Source organism: Pipistrellus kuhlii, unplaced genomic scaffold, assembly GCF_014108245.1.
Source record: "Pipistrellus kuhlii isolate mPipKuh1 unplaced genomic scaffold, mPipKuh1.p scaffold_m20_p_7, whole genome shotgun sequence".
Taxonomy (NCBI): Eukaryota; Metazoa; Chordata; class Mammalia; order Chiroptera; family Vespertilionidae; genus Pipistrellus; species Pipistrellus kuhlii.
The window spans coordinates 10,614,346-10,631,196 of NW_023425573.1; the positions used below are offsets into that span (position 1 = coordinate 10,614,346).

The window sequence follows — 16,851 nt, forward strand, 5'->3', positions numbered from 1 at the left end:
AATGTAAATATGAATTTACATGTAGCTGGTAGCTATCATGTTGGACAGTGCAGGTTTATGTTTTTACTTGCCCTGGTGCTGCTAGTCACGATAGGCTAGATTATATTGCAGTAACAACCCCCAAAATATTAGTGGCTTAAAGCAATAAAGCTTTATTCCTCTTTCCCTGCCACATATCCATCATATGTCATCAGGGGACTCTTCCACGTCTCTCCATTCTGGGGCCACCTGGTCATTGTAACAGGGGGAAAGAAGAATGGTCTAGAGGGTCTTGCACTGGCAATCAAATGAATGCTGGGCTTGGAAGTGACACATATCACCTCCATTTTCAATTCACTGGCCAGCACTAAGATAGCCCTACCCACCCACAGAGGGCCCGGAAGTGCCATCCAGTTATGGAGCTTTGCAGACAAATATTAGGTGAGTAGCACTCATGAGTGAATAAGGAAGCATCACTAAGATCACTCCCACTTCACATTGAACAAAATTAAATTACGTTTTAAAAAGTCAGGTGCATGTCGTACAAAAGAATCAATAAAAACGTGGGAGGAAGAACATATGCACAAACACGTGGCGTGCTCCTTTCACAAAATCAAGGAGGAAAGAGTGGAATGGCATTTTGGTGTTTTATTTATAAATTTTATTAAGCTTTTAAAGAAGTGAATTTATGAATTAAAGAAGGAAGCATAAGCATAATTTATCTTCCATTATAATTAAAAGAGGATAATTTTGACGATTTCTATTTTTTAAATCCCTTTTTAACAATAAAACAAATCTACTCATTCTTACAACAATAGGATCTCACTATAATTCTAAGTAGAGTCTGTCAACAGCTGTTCAGAAGCCATTGTTAGACAATGTTGGAATTAGAGGGGGCCTTAAAGATCAGCTAACCTAATCTCCAATATGAGGATCCCTCCTTCAGCTTTCCATATCTCCTGGATGCAGTGGAAGCCCACCGGAGTGTGGCCCTCATTCCACTGGTGGCAGGTGAAAATGTTGGAGAACTCTTCCTGCTGTGTAAACAGCAGTATCTCTGAGCTTTCTATGTATTTGTCCTGGCTCCGTAGCCACTCAGCAGAGGGCCAACCACTTTGCTCTGTGAGAACCCTCAACCCTCTGGATGGACATTCTTTGTCCCCTGGGTCTTCTCTCTGGAGCTATTCTTCCTTGTGCCTTGGTCCCCATGCCCTCTATTCTCCTATCATAGTAGCCCTTCTTGAAGCACATGGCAGAGTTGGGGTTAGGGGTGAAAAAAGCACAGACTTCGGGGACAGAGTATCAAATCTTAGTTATTTAAATTTGATTCTGTGTTCTTCTCTGTGAAGTGGAGAATAGCTACAGTCACCCCTTAGTCTATGAAGATCAAACAGAATTGGATCTATAAACTAATAAATGCGCAAGAAATATATACTTCTATGTAGTGTTTCTTTCAAAGTGTGATGGATAGAGTTAAACTTCATCATTTTGATGTGATCTCATCAGAGGACTAAACTCCATCCCATCTCCATGTGACACCATCATATTCCTTTATTTATATCACTTAAGAGTATAGCATTATCTTTTGTGGACAGTCAGACATACTATTAATTCATATTGTACCAATTTCCACTAAGTCACAGCCTTACTTAACTTGTTGACATTTTCAGCCTTAAGTGTAAGAAGTTCAATCATATGAAATTTGATTGGAATAAATGTTGTATTGACTTATTGCAAATTAGTTGTTTACATGTTGTTTGTTTTTAAGACTTTATTTTTTTTTTAGAGCAACGTTAGGCTCAGAGAAGTATTCAGCAGAAGTTACAGAGAATTCCCATACACACCAGCCCACACCAGGCATGGCATTTCCCATTATTAATATCCCCAACAGAGTGGTACATTCGTTATAGCTGATGGACCTACATTGACACATCATTACCGATCAAAGTCTACTGGTATAGTTTGCCTTAGGATTCACTCTTGGGGCTGTACATTCTATGGATTTGGACAAATTTATAGTGACATGCCTCTGCCAGTACAGTATCATACATAGTTTCACTGCCCTAAGAACCCTCTGTGCTCTGTCTTTTCATCATCTCCTCCCTCCTAACCCCTGACAACGATTGATCCTCTCACTGTCTCCATAGTTTTGTACCTTAACTCTGGTGTACTTGGAGGAGTTAACTTCTCTGAACTTCAGTTTACTTCAGTGCATTGTTTGACTAAATTGTGTGCCTTCTCTGGTTTTTACTCAAGTGATTAGTAAAAATATTTGTCAGGAATGGGACTCAAGACTGAACCTTGTAACACACCACTATATGCCTTTCTCTAGGTTGAATAACCACTGTTTTTTTAATTCACATATCTGCCCCATCACCCAGCCCACACAGTTTTGTATTTCAGGTATATCTGGACAGGCTTGGTCACATGCCTTACCAAAACCAAGTACTCACTAAGGTAGATTTCATTGGACTGTTTGTATCCCATTTCCCTTCTTCCATCTCAGATTTTGGATGGATAGGTACTATTTTTTAATTCTCTTTTAATTAGTTCCTCCTTGTTCTTCTGAAGGATCCATGAAGGTCTCTGGTTTCTAGGCTACCACATTTCCTGAGTAGATGATCCTTTGACAAAGTAATTTGAGTTGTCCTGGCTTCTTTTGGAAGGAGTCATTGTAGAAGATGATACATGTGTTAGCCGAAACAAATCTCCCATTTCATTTCAGGCTCACGTGTGTGCACATATGCATGCATGTCTGGTGGTGCAACAGCACTTGAATTACGTCTTTGGAACTCTTTGCTCCTGTCTACCCAGTATCTCTACCATCAAATCAGGGCTTAGGTTCCTCATCACTTTTGCAATCATCACAGACAATTAGGATTCAATAGAAGGAGATAAACTGAAATTTAATTCTAAGCAGCAGCTCCATCCAAATTCCTAAAATCTGGCTGGGTGGGGCGGTAATGTGTTTTGTTAGTGCAGGAAGGGAGGGAAGGAATGCCCTAGGAAATCATAACAAAGAGTCTTAAGCAAGTCCTTTGGTTGACAACTTTATCCAAGAAACCATCTTCTCTGGAGGCTGTTTTAAACTTTAGACGGCTCCTCTCCATGCCACAGAAGTCCTTTTGTTGGGAGGAATTGTCAGTGAACACAGGAGTGACAGGTTTCCTTAAGCACAAGCCAGACTCCGAATTCTTTCCATTGTCAGTCTCCCGTCTGTCCAGTTGTCCTTCCTGCCCCGGGATCTCTCTATCAGATAACGAAAGGGATAGAATGATTCACAAGTCCTCTTCTCAGACTGTTTCAGTATGTCTAATGTTTGAGCCAAACACTGTGAAATTCTACACAAATGACAATAGCAGTAGCCACCCACTGCTTTTTCTTCAAGTATGATGTACCGTGGACGTAATACATTTAAAATATTTCAGGTCACAGGTGATATTTAACATCCCGGTCCAGTGTGGAGTTAAATTAGAAACTTCTCAGGAAGCTGAAGCAAATTAAAACAGAAACAGCAGTAATGTAGCCCTGGAAGTAAATGAAGAATAAACAAAGTAAAAATAATAATGACATCGGACAGATTGAGTAAGAAAAACCTGTTAAAGATTATTGCAAAGTTATCGATAGGATTACATCTATTGATAGTAAAGGTGATAATAAATTGTAACAGAGGCAGCAGTTTACCCTGGGAAATAAAGAACTAGGTAAATTTTTAAAATAATCAAAATCTATCTTTGGATCTACAGACTACAGTTGCGCCACTTTACACTCCACTGTTCAAAACACACCAAGCTTTGAACTAAGATGTGTAAAGTGCCTGGCACGTGGTATAGGCCCAGCAAACTCAGTGCCCTCTATGTCTCCACTGCAGACACCATATGCATTTTGACCTGAAACTGACATTTTGAGGGTCTTTTAAGGGCCTTACTATTGATTCACTGCTGGCAGTTATAAGTCTTAATACCCCAATTTACATGTTGAATCTCTTGAAAAGTGAATATTTTAACATAAATTCAATTTAGTGGAAAAGACTTTCAGGCCCCAAGTGTCCGCTGATTACCACTTCAGTCTCTTTAACTTCCAGATTTTGCTGATACCAAGCCATTTATTAAGCAGCTTAATTGCTTTAGCTTTTCCCTTCTGTGGTTCTTCTCCGATGGGTTTTTATCTCCTTGCATTAGGAGCAGGGGCCCAGGAACATGGTGAGATCACTCCCACAGAGGCCCCGCTCTCCTGCAATTGTTGGCGTAGGCATCAGGTTTGCCACCCTGCATTTAACCGATTTTCCACTGCGACCAATTCACATCTACAGGTAACAGTTCTTCCTGAAAAGCCACAATTGGTCAGAGAGGCAGTTTCTAAATAAAACCAAATAACAACAATACAAGTGATAAAAATGCTTACTGTGGCACCCCCATCTGAAACCATCTCCATCCCTGCTGTTGATAATTCTATGAAGCACAAATCCCTCGCTGTATAGAATGTAGCTAAAGTAATTCTAGCATCATAACTAGTGGGTCTTAAATGGCGTAATTACACAGTATAATCTCTGCTCTATGAAACATTGTGCTGGGGAAATGTCACATTATTGTATTGCCTGTTGTAATTCCAATTATATACTGTCAAGATACAAACTTAGGTATTTCATAAAATGCTCTGAGGAATAGCTATAATTCTAAGCATCCCTGATCTTCCCAAATTTCTAAGATTCCTATAAGATCCAGAGGGGAGACTCCTAGGTGCGTACATCATATCTTTAAATCTCAACAGCCAAAGAGAGAGCTGAGACAAAGTGACCAAGAGCTGAATCCTGCTGTGTGAACAAAGTTGGGGTGTGGGGGAGTATGCCAGTGGTGACCATTCAAAGTTCTGTTTGGAAACATAGCCAAGAGTGGTTGCCAAATGGGTGGCCAATCACAGTCTAAGGTTTGTGGCTTGAGATATAGCCAGAGTCAGGTGACTCTAAAGGATGGCTGGCTGGCTCTATGCATGGGTGGGTCCCGCCTTGAGCCCTCTGTTTAGATTACTTTTCCATCTGCCCTCCATGGAAGACCTGGTGCAAAAACTGCTCCTGTAGCATCTAGGGATGCCTGTACTATGGTAGCTTTGGGGGTTGTCTCCCTGCACCTACAGCAGCACTACCTTTAAGGGAATCCTTTACAGGAAGAGAAACAGCATCTCTTCCTCTTCAAGATTACTGTGGAAGGCAGGGCTACCACAGTAGAGGGGTCTCTTAAGAGCAGCGGTGTCTGGGACATCTGTGGATGGCTCCTGCCGGTCCATCAGGTCCTTTTGAGCTCACCCTGAATAAAAGGACTCCCTGCAACAACCGAGCAGAAGGTGTAGTCTAAGAAGCCTGTGGTACGGATGACTTGGTTCTCATAGGCCTCTAAACCCTGTCCTGGTCAGGGCCAGGCTCTGCACCAGGTCTTCTCTGGCATTTGGAGGCAGGTTAGGTGGTCACTTGCACTGCCACAGCGACCAACATCCTTCCTGGCTCCCCTGGAACTGGGCCAGTGTTAGCACCGGATGTCCCACAGTCCCAAGAAACCCCTCAGGCTGAAGCGAATAGGGATGGTTGGTCACCCTGACCTTTGGTTGTGTCCTATTGGCCGACAGAGGAAACGCTGTAGTTAAGGGAATGCAGGTTGACAGCTGTAACCCTTTATTCCACACGTGTCAGCTGAAGGCCTCCCCGTGACCTTTCGGCTTTGTCTTGGGGGCCTTGCTGCTCCTCCGGGAGTGGGAGAGACAGGTGGTGCCCCACATCGCCCTCTTTCACAGCTGGAGGAGGTGGGGCCGCCAGTCCCTAGAGTGGGAATGAAGCACCAGGCACAGACAGAGGTGCGCAGGGGCCGGGAGCCAGGGCCACCCCTCCGGGCGGTGATCGCTTCTCAGTGCTGCCCACCGGGAACCTCTCTGCTGGGACCACTCACCTGGAGGACCTGGGCGCTGCCGCCTTTCCTTTCACCAGCATTTGCTGAAGTGGGCCGTGCGGGGGCCTTTCCGGTAGGAAGCCAGAAGGTCATACATTTCCGGCTTCAGCCTCACTCCTGAAACTGTAAACAAAGACTCCTCTGTGTGGGGGGGAAAAAAGGAGAAAAGCACCAACGTGTTATTTCCTGGGATTTCACGGTGCACTTTTTATGTCTTTGTTATATTTGTCACCTGAAGAGAATGTCAAAACGTGAGCCAGACTTACCCATCAATAAATCACCCTGACTCATGGATAACTGACTTCCTGGATTCTAACACCTGTCAAGCAGCTCCTGCTCAATCCACTTCAGTGCGTGTTTACCAAATGAACACTCGGGTAAGGCCTGGTGTGGAAGGTGGTAAATGTAGGAATAGAACAGGGAGACACACACACACACTAACAAACAAGGGCCAAAAGTGAGGTGCAAACAAAGAGCCAGGACAGCTCCCCCTTTCCCCCCAGTCTACCAAGGAGCCTGGGAACGCACGGGCAAGGCCCTTGGAGCCGTGAAGGATGACGCTGTCAATAGCCAAGAGCTTCTAGGGAGGGATCAGCCGAGGAAAGGCATGAAGGAAGGAAAGCGTTGGAGAGAACTGTCTGTAATTGTGCATGGTTAGAGCAAGGCGAACTGGAAGATGGAAAAATAGAACCAGGAGGTGAAGGAAGTTAGCTATCAAGCCCAGGAGTCTGAACATTTGCCCCAGTGACGACGATAGGCAACGGGCACCATGCTAGGCTAGGTATGTTTTGGAAAGTTTCAGACCCTGTTATATAGATACCGTAGGCAATCTAGTTAAATAGACTCCAAATGCAGCTTTTGTAAATTAAAACTGCCTTTGAAAAACATATATTACATTTGTCATCTGACTCATGTATCTGGGTAGGCAGAGTGCAGGCAGTCAGTGTGGATATAATACCTGTGTCTGCTAAGTGTGTTGTGCCTGGTGCTTCCCATGCTGATGTCATGGGCCGAGACCTCCTGAGGGTAACATGGTAAGGGGCTCATCTGCAAAATGGGGATAATACAATGTCCTGGCAGATTGTTCTACGTCTGATACACTATGTACTATTAACAATGATAGCCGTTGTCACAAGCATCAGCATAGATTGCAAGAGGCAGCAGCCACACTGTCACAAAGCACACCCCCAACACCTCCTCAGGACATCTTTCCCCACGGGCATGGCTTTGCCAGGCTCACCACCGGCACAAACCTGTATGGCTGTAAGTGTCGCCCAGTTTACAGAAAGAGAAGCTTCCAGATCTGACGTGCCGAGAGCCTAAAACACCCGAATAATATTGTTTGCTGAGAACTGCTCACACCTGAAGGGAGGAACTAAACCTGCAGAGTGGGCTCTGCCTGGCTCGACCTACACTTAGGCCAGTGGTCAGCAAACTCTATTAGTCCACAGAGCCAAATATTAACAGTACAACGATTGAAATTTTTTTTGAGAGCCAAATTTTTTAAACTTAAACTTCTTCTAATGCCACTTCTTCAAAATAGACTCATCCAGGCTGCAGTATTTTGTGGAAGAGCCACACTCAAGGGGCCAAAGAGCCGCATGTGGCTCGCGAGCTGCAGTTTGCAGACCACAGACTTAGGCTGTGAGTGATCTGTGGCCTGATCCCTTAGGCTTGGAGTCATATATTTTCCAGGGTTGAAAGGGGAGACATCAAGTTTGGTTGATAGGCCTGATACATTTTCAGAGGTACATTTTAATATGCAATTTCATATTCAACTTCCCTTTTAGCTCATGCCATAGCATAAACAGTCACGCAGCTAAAATAAACAGCGCAGAAACTATGGATGACTCTCCAATCAACTCAAGTCCAAACATCTTGGGAACTTCCCTGGGGGGGAGTGTTCCCTGGCCTTGGGGAGAGTGACATGAAGGTCCCCATCAAGAGCAGCAGCTCCTCAAAAGCAAGGAGAGAGGGAAGAGGGAGAGGGGGGAGAGAAAGGGAGTGAGGGGGAAAATAGGAGAGAGAGAGAGAGAGAGAGAGAGAGAGAGAGAGAGAGAGAGAGAGAGAGAGAGAGAGATCTGACAGAACAGTCCTGGGAAAGCAATCAGTTAATCAAAAGGATTCCAATTTGGCCACGGACTGCCCCACTCTCCTTCCCAATTCATGGGGGGGTGGGGGGAGGAATGAAAAAAAAAATAAAAGAGAAAAAGAAAGAAGGAAAGTAGCATCTGAGCAGCTATCCTGCAGCAATCTCACAAACGCAAAGCCTTCCACTGGCTGACTCCTCATTAGCTTACCGAATCTGACAGCATAATTATCGCAGCCGCTCGCACTTAGAATAAATAAATACGAAAGTGGGTGTTTAAATACTTTTTGAGAAGAATTTGCAGTCATCTAGACAGTCAGTAGGACAAGTTTATTTAAAACTTTTAGAGTTTGCTGCATTCAGATCATTTCGGAACGGGATAATGAGATAGTTGTCTTTCAGTCTAATTGAGTTCCTAAGCTCCTGTCACCCCTTTCCAACTGTGCTTTAACTTTCCTTCCTTTAGAAATCTGATCCTGCTGTCTCCATTTACTCTTCCTGGCTCAGAACAGGGAAGGCGCAGGGCACTGGAGTGCAGAAAGCGACTTAATGGGATTGAGGAGCTAAATAACCTTTCAAGGAAACCGGGTAATCAAATCTCTTCTACTTGTCTGTAATGGCTAAGAGAGAGAGAGCACAAGTCAAAACGAAAGCTTGGAAATAAGATCATCGTTTCTAAATGTCCTGTGATTTCTCGTGTCATGTGGTTTTTGCACTACTCTCACCCATCATCAGTCCATCAGCCAAGTTGCTTAGTGCACTGAATTATTCCAAGTGCACACAGCCGTGTGAGCAGCGGTCATTTTAGCTCATGTGTATGCATATGGCCTCACATCGGTAAAGCCCAAAGGATCATAAGGGACTTTAATGGAAGCTGCTAACTAGCAAGGAGTGCACTTAGACCTCTGAGTAGGGGCACAGCACCTACGCATTTCCGATGAAAGCAGATGATCTTACCTTACATAACTAATTAGTGCCCACTTATCTTTTCCTCTCCCCCCACCTCTCATTCTCCCAGGAGCAAATTTATATGGACCCTTACATTCAGTGAGTTAAAAGCTTTATAAAATAAACATTCTGCCAATCCGGGATAAAAGAAACGAGTATTAATTGTGCAGAAAATTGTACAGAGAAATTGAGGTTTATGAAGGTCAATAATGCATCTTACATTGGGAGGAAAAGGAGAAATCTCAGGTCCATTACTTCTCAATTCAGAGCTTAGACTCCCTGCACCATTTGCCACACTTCATTCTTTTGACAATAGAGACAATATAACATCAACATTAAAGAAAACTTTACCAAAGAGGGAAAAAAATTATACACAATCCTCCTAAATTGGAATAGTATTTTTATTTTTATATCCCATCTTTCCATGTTGTCGATATGCATATTCGTTTCACAGGTGCATCACACTACGTAATTTGTATCCTACTGTCATAGCATAAACATCTCCACGTTACCACATACTCCTGTGAATGATTTGAAATGGTAATGTGGTACTGTGTGCTGAGTCAGTACGTCAGTGTTTGTTCAACTGGTTCTCTAGTGTTGAATAGTTAGATGGTGTCTTTCATTTTCATTTTGTAATTTTTCAAAATCATAGACAATACTGAAAGGAACATTTTTATGCACAGAGGGCTTTGTTTCCTGTTCAATTGTGTGTTTTTTTTAATTTATTTTTTTATTTTTTGTATAATTTCCAGGAACCAAAGTATAGGGTTGTGACCATTTTTTATAACTCCTAATATGTATGCCATAATGCTTTGCAAAGATTTCCCTGTTGACACCAACATCAGCAGAGAATTCTTTTACTATAATCTCACAAACACTAGGAGTCATTAGGTTAAAGAGAAAAAATAAACTAATTTAACATTTATATGTATTTATTTAATTACCAGTAGCACTGTTTATTCATTCAATGTGCTGATATATTCTTTCCCTTTGCAGAAATTGCTATTTTATACCTTTGCCCAATTTTCCATTGGACTCCTGATATTTTCTTATAAAATTGAATGAGTTATAGTGAAACAAAAAAATAAACCACCATTGGTTAAGAAATTGAAAAACCCAAGGTGATTGTGTATTAAAAAAGGAAGAAGAAGAGAAACTAAGACAAAAGGTCAGGGGTCTCTGTTAAACATAAATTGCGCCCCACCCTGCTCTGCCCTGCCTGTGCTGCCAGTGCTTTCTCTCCAGCAGCCACAGCCGCCTTGCTTTCCACTTTCCCTCCCTCTTCTTTCTATGCTGTCTTCAGTCTTCACTCCTCCCTCCCTCTGCATATGCAAATTAACCGACATCTTTGTTGTGTTAATTTGCATACTCATTCTGATTGGCTGGTGGGCGTAGCTTATGTAGCAGAGTGATGGTTAATTTGCATATTATTCTAAAATATATATATATATATATATATATATATATATATATATATGTATGTATATATATAAATAATCTGGATGAAACATAAGACAGAATTGGGCTACTGTTATTAAAAAAAATACACCTGCAGAATAATGTTGGATGGTATTAAGAGGAGGATGACATTCTTCTCCCTGGATAGTCTTCCTCCCCAGCCATCCAGACCCCATCATCTTTCACGGCCCACTCACAAATTCATCCTTAGTCCCCACAGCTGGAATTAATTTCACTTCCTTTGAACACCCACAGCACTTCACACTTGATCTGCAGCTATTTAGGTAGTTGTCTCATTTCCTTAAGGATTGCAAGCTCCTTGAGGACAGGGACCATGACTAATTCATTTTTGTATCCCTCAACATCACACCCATAAATCTCCAATGAATGAACTGGAACATGATTCTTCCACTACGTTAGGAAACTGAGTCTATGTTCGGTTCATAATCTCAGAGATAAACAAAATAATTAGAAGAGGTTCAGAATAGAATAATGAAACAAAATGATGAAAGAGTGTGAGAAACAGAACTTATATTTGGGAGGGAGGTGGGCAGAGAGGAAGGTCAAAGAAAGTCAGCCTAGAGAAGTAAGTTTGGAAAGTGATAGCAAGGGATCTTCAAACATATTAAAGAAATAGTATTAAAAGGAGGCCCGAAGTTTGCTTATTGGAGAAAAACAAAGAAATTACTCAGGTTTTCATGAGCAATATGAGTAAGCCTGCTGAATCTGACCAGAGCTTAGCTATAGTGCGGTGTGATGAAGGGCTGAGGTGTGCCATACCTTATCCTATTCCCTACAAGAATGAAAGTGTGACAATAAGGACTCTGGTAAACTGTTTTTGCAAAATTACTTGTAAAACAATTGCAAAGTTTTTAAATTTTAGCGTGCCTAGCCACACTCCCCTACCCCCCCTACCCCCCCCCCCACCCCCCACCGCCAAGATACTGAAACCTGCTTAAAGGAGAAGGGGGAGTTAGCCCAGGAAAGAATAGTAGAGACTCCTGCCTGGGATTTGGAAAGCAAAATGGGTCCAATCCACACAGAGAGAGACAGCCTTTGATGTCCTGGCGATCAAGGACCAGGGCTTAAGGACCAGACTCCTAAATCACGAGGCATTTACTGCCCTGGATGAAAAAAAAGAAAATACTTTTGTGCATCAGTGTCTGTGATTCAACATGGCATGTTTCCAAATTCAGTCTTAACCCTCAGAGGGTCAGGTTTGGAGCACTCCTGGCAGGAGCAGTGCGGAGCCCGTTGCTGGATGGGGCAGCTTAATGGTTTTCTGCTCTCCCCACCCCAAAACCATTAGAGTGTTCCTTTCCCAGAGCCCAAGTTCAAGCCGAGGGCAAAGGGAATTAAATGAAGAAGCTGAAACTGCAGCTAAGACCGGGGAGTTGCCAAGGACCTAATTTTAGGTCCCGGCTGCCCCAGCTGACGCCCTGCTCTGCTGGCTGGGCCCGGAGGATCGCAGCGTGGTCAGAGGGAGAGGGCGTCTGCCTCGCCATCTGCAAAAGCCATCAGTGCGTTGTGGGTGTGTTTGGAGAGACTCCCATAATTTCTCCTCTGACAAATGTTTCTTCAGGTGTTCGAGAGTCACTAGGGGGAAGCGTCGGCGCTGGGCAGAAGTTCCCACATGCTTGCCCTTCTGACGGTCACGCTTCTCCACCTCGGAGTGCTCCCCAAAAGGGAATGGATCCCGGAATCCCTGGTGTTTTGTGGCAAGCAGCCCCCTGCCTTCCTCTGGCCATCGCTCCCTGCCACAGCCCCCGTGCTACCTAGCACGTCCCAGGCTCTGTGACCTGGACCTGGAGGGGTGGGGCTGTGCTTGCACTAGAGCACATGTGTCAAACACAAGGCCCGCGGGCCAAATCCGTCCCGCCAGGCCTTGCAATGTGGCCCGCACCGCGCTGTCATCACTGCACTCCGCTGCGTTTCCATCACAATGACAGTTTATGACTGTTCAGTAAACCATTCGGCCCGCGATTTAGGCTGGATTTTAGATTTTGGCTCCTTCTCTGATTGAGTTCGACACCCCTACAGAGGGAGGGTTTCTAGGTCTCCCTCTGGCCTTCAGGCGGTCCTGCCTCTCTTCACCTACCTCCCAGCCGCAGGTTTCATGCGGAGGGCAGACCGTGGGAGCCGGCGTCTCCCAGATCAAAGGGGAAACCACAGATGTTAAAGCGACGCCTTTGCTGTCCTGCGCCCGGAATAATAAAGGGATAGACATAGAAGCCCCCAAATCACTCTCCTCTCCGAACTGTCACCAGAGAGCAGCAGTGCTGGCAGAGTAATGGCCAGGAAACTCTCTTGACAAACCACTCCCAAGAGCATGTCTTTCCTTCGCACAATTCTCATGCCAGGGGGCCCCCCACCAGGGACGGGAATACCAAGTCTGCGTCCCTACAAGTTGGGAACTAAGATCACTGGCGGGTGCTCCCTATCCGAAAAGGAGACTGTTCTTTATACATTTTTTAAGAATTTATTTTTGTTGACTTCAGAGAGAAAAGGAGAGGGAGAGAGAGAAAAACATCAGTGATGAGAAAGAAGCATTGATCGGCTGCCTCCTGCACTGGGGATGGAGCCCACACCCTGGGCATGTGCCCTGGCTGGGAATCGAATGGTGACCTCCTGGTTCAGTAGGTCGACGCTCAACCTCTGAGCCACGCCGCCTAGGTGAGACTCTTAATAAAGGCTCCCGGCGATGGGCAATGAAAAAGCAGGCTGGCGCTGCAGGCCGAGGGAGAGCATCCCTCAGGGGCTGCGCCCTGGGTGAGGCCCACTGTGGTCCAGGGGCACACCCTCGCCCCAGGACTTCTCTCTCTTCCTTCCGATCTTCCTGGTCGGTTCGCTTTCCCGGTCTCCGTGTCCCAAGTCCCCCGTGTCGGTCTGTCTCTACACCTGCTTCTGCAGCCCTCCCGCGTGCACACGTACACACATACACGCACACAGCGCCCCTCCCGCCCCCCTCCCGTCGCTCGGCGCTGGCCCTTTCATCCTCTCCCTCGGGGATTTGAGATGTCGCTGCAGGAAGTGCTTGTCGGCCTAGGCAGCAGCAGCAGGGCCCTGTGGCTTTGACAAACCTCATTTAATTGGGAGGAAGCCAGGAGAATTTGAAAGAACTGAAACATCCACGAGGCTCCTTTTATCAGGCATAATTTAAACTCGGCATGGAAAAACCCCTGTATGTATAAAGAAAAGTCAACTTCCCCCCTGCTGCGCGCGCTCCCCGTCTCCCCCCAGCACGGCCGCCTCCTGCAAGATCCCATCTTTTCATTTCTCTAAAAGTGTCAGAGCAGATTTGGGCCCTGTGGCTGGGCGAACAGCGAAGGAATACAGATTGGCTTCTCGGTTACACCCGCAAGCGTGAAAACACTCCCTCCCACCCCCGCCCCCGCCCCCGCCCCTCCCCACTAGGAGCCCCTCTGCCGGTGGTGGCTTTGCTTCAGCCGGCCAGGGCAATCAAAACCCACGTTCCTCACAACACATCCGCGAGGACGGTGCTGCTCCTTCCTAATGACCCTTCATCGGGCAGAAGCTGCGCCCAGCAAACGGGGAAGATCCCAGCTGCTCTGTGTGTGTAGCATCACAGATCCTGGAGGAGGACCACTGGGAGAAGTTTTTTCAAGTGGCGAGAGGGGAGTGTGTGTGTGCGTGCGTGCGTGCGTGTGTGTGTGTGTGTGTGTGTGGACACCCAAGCGTGTAGGCTTGCCTGACGTGGTAGCTAGAAGTCCTCAGGCCCAGAGGAGAAAGCTAAGAAGGAGAGACAGAGGGGCTCAGAGCGGGGAGAGGGGAGGGGATGGGGATGTAGTGGGGGGAGGAGGGGAGGGGCCAGGAGGGTACCAGTGAGACTTCCAGGTCGCCAGGAGTGCGTTTGACTCAGCCACAGGCCAGACCTGGTCCCTTCCCTCCTTTCGCATTCCACTCCAGGCCCACCTCCAGTCTCATCCATCTCACTGGAGCTATTCTAGTTCCTCCCAAGACTTGCCTGGAGCGCACACACATTCCCCGAACATCTGCAGCTGATTACGCCGGCTGGGGCTGCTTAGATATGATTTGTGCTAATATGTGCGAGGGGGTGCCCTGCTTCCTCCTGCTCACCCTCTCTCCCTCCCACTCTAGGATCCTGGAGGCCAAGGACAGCCTGCCTCCCCCCCACCCAACTTCCCCCCCCACACACACACTCGGTTTTTATAGCACTTACTATGTTCCTAACACTTAATGGCAACTTAATAACCACCGACGACGGACTCTTCTCACAGGGTCAAGTAAGGCACATTAACCCCAGCTCGTGGTGACGGTTATTTTTGGAGGTCCTCAGTGACTCACTTAAATAAGAAACCACCTTGAGAAATCCCAAACGAGAGCGCTGGGCTGCGGCAGGATAGAGTCCAGGATGCCTTGGGGCTGCGTTTGCAACCCTGGAGGCTCTGGCCAGACCAGATGTCTAAGGACCTTGGTCAGAAGCTCCTCACCCCATCCCGGTACCTCCTCCCCAGGCTGAGCCCCCAGAACCCCCTTCTTAGCTTCTCTCCAGCGTAGAACTCCTAAAAACTGCTTAGAGTTGAATGATGGGTGTTTTCACCGAAGGCTAGTTCCCCCCCAAACAGCCGGGGGCGTGACCACCCTGCCCACATCCTCGGTGCAGCCCTTCCTGGCCACAGCGGAGAAACACGAGGAGCTCCGGCCACAGGATCCCTCCGCAGATGGCAGATTTGGAGGATGACTTCAGGCCCAGGCCGCTGAGCTGATTTCAGGGGAACGTGTGTTTCCCCGCGGGCCTCCGGCCTGGGCGGACGCCCCCCTCCCGGGGAGCCTCACCCCGGTACTTCCCTTGGCAGCATCAGGTTACCCATCAGGACCCGCTCAGCTCTCCTCGCTGACATATCCGTGTCACCTCTCATCTTACTCTCCGTGGAGAGCCGCGGCGTTGTTAGCAACGCCGGTTCTGCTGCTCCCGGCAGATGCCAGCGAAAGCCAGCCACTCCAAGGCCACTTTCATCTCGCCCCGCGCCGCGGAGTGAGTGTGTGCGGGGAAATGTTTGGATCGTTACAGGGAGGTCTGTGTCACCTCCGCCCTCCCTTGCCTTTGAGCTTGAGAGAATCTCATGCAACACTCAGGCGAGATGGGTCCCATCTTGCTTCTCCAGGGCTAATTGATCTCCGAGCTCACTTCTGGCTGCGAAGTCTGTGATTCTCCAGGGCTCAGAGGAAGTACTTCGCACGGAGACAGGCATGTGTGTATACACACACACACACGCACGCACGCACGCACGCACACACGCACACTCACCATCGGGAAGCTGGTGCAGCTGAGACGGCAGGGAGCTGAAATAATTATGGACCAGGGCCTCCTGCGCAGAGACGCGGTCTCTCGGGAAGCCTTTGAGCATTTGCGAGGCCAGGTCTTCGGCTTCCGGAATTCTGCCCAACCTGGAAAAGCGGGAGAGAGAATGTGAGGTTCTCCGGAGAGCTCCCTTCCAAAGAAATAAACGGGGAGAGGAGAGCAGCAGAGAACAGGGTGTGTCAAACAGAATTTTCCTGGGGTTAGGCAAGTTGGTGGCACGCGGAAAAATCACGCCCACACGGAAACTCTCACCTGTCCTGTTACTAAGAGGAAGGGAAATCTGTGTTCTATCATTCCCCCACCTTCCCCGCCAGTGTCTCCAGCACCATCTATAGTATAAACACCCAGTGGCCCTAACGATATAACGACCAAACATACGGTCACCAGGAGGCACCCTGGGGTCTGGGATGGGCATGGGCCTCCAGTGTATACGTAAAAGACCCAGAATTATAATTATAGAAGCAGAAATATGTAATTAAGGACTCTTCTTTGAGAGACACAGCAGGCCGCACAGCCCGATTGGAAATATGCGCCCTGGGCAGCAAGCACAGACTCCTGCCAGGGGAGGAGGGAGAGAGGCAATTTTGGAGGCTAAAGCTCGGATGGAAAACACCCTTAGGTACAGTGTTTCTGAAGCTCAGCTCTCAGGGTTCTGAGGTAAGATGCTTCTTGGTTTTCCCTGAGCTGGAGCCTAGGAAGAGACATAAGTAAGTACCCAAATTACACTAAGGACAGATCCTGAACTGGGCCTGATGCTGAATTGTGAATCTGGAGAGAAGTTAATCCATTAGTTGAGCAGCTACTATGTGCTGTAGGTGCTTGGCTCTGAGAGATACAGGCAAGAGTCTGCCCCTTAGTCTAGCAGAGGAGTCAGACACCAGAGAAATTATCATACAAACGCATGAGTACAACTATGAAGGGGAAGGCCCCGATACCTCACTGAGAGTGGGAGAAGCTGGTCAGGGAAGGCTTCCCTGAGGAAGCGGCATTTGAGCTGAGAGCTGAGGAACTCAGGGAGGCGATGGAGGCAGAGATCTGTGGTACTCATACGGATAGATCCTAGGGTTGAGGGAGAGGAGTGAGTTTAAGGGGAG

General features: G+C 46.9%; 1 protein-coding gene across 2 annotated transcripts in view; it reads right to left on the reverse strand.

The window, feature by feature from the left end:
* Window positions 1–617: 617 nt before the first annotated feature.
* The window catches only part of CDK15 (cyclin dependent kinase 15), a 73,545-nt gene continuing 57,311 nt past the window's right edge, over window positions 618–16,851 (reverse strand). For both annotated transcript variants that reach the window (XM_036422097.2, XM_045575447.1), the window contains exons 12-14: window positions 15,704–15,843; window positions 5,916–6,056; window positions 618–3,507 (exon numbers count right to left, since the gene is read on the reverse strand). In XM_036422097.2, coding sequence (XP_036277990.1) covers window positions 5,947–6,056; window positions 15,704–15,843 — 250 coding nt within the window. In that variant the 3' untranslated portion in view covers window positions 618–3,507; window positions 5,916–5,946. The remainder of the gene's footprint in view (window positions 3,508–5,915; window positions 6,057–15,703; window positions 15,844–16,851) is intronic.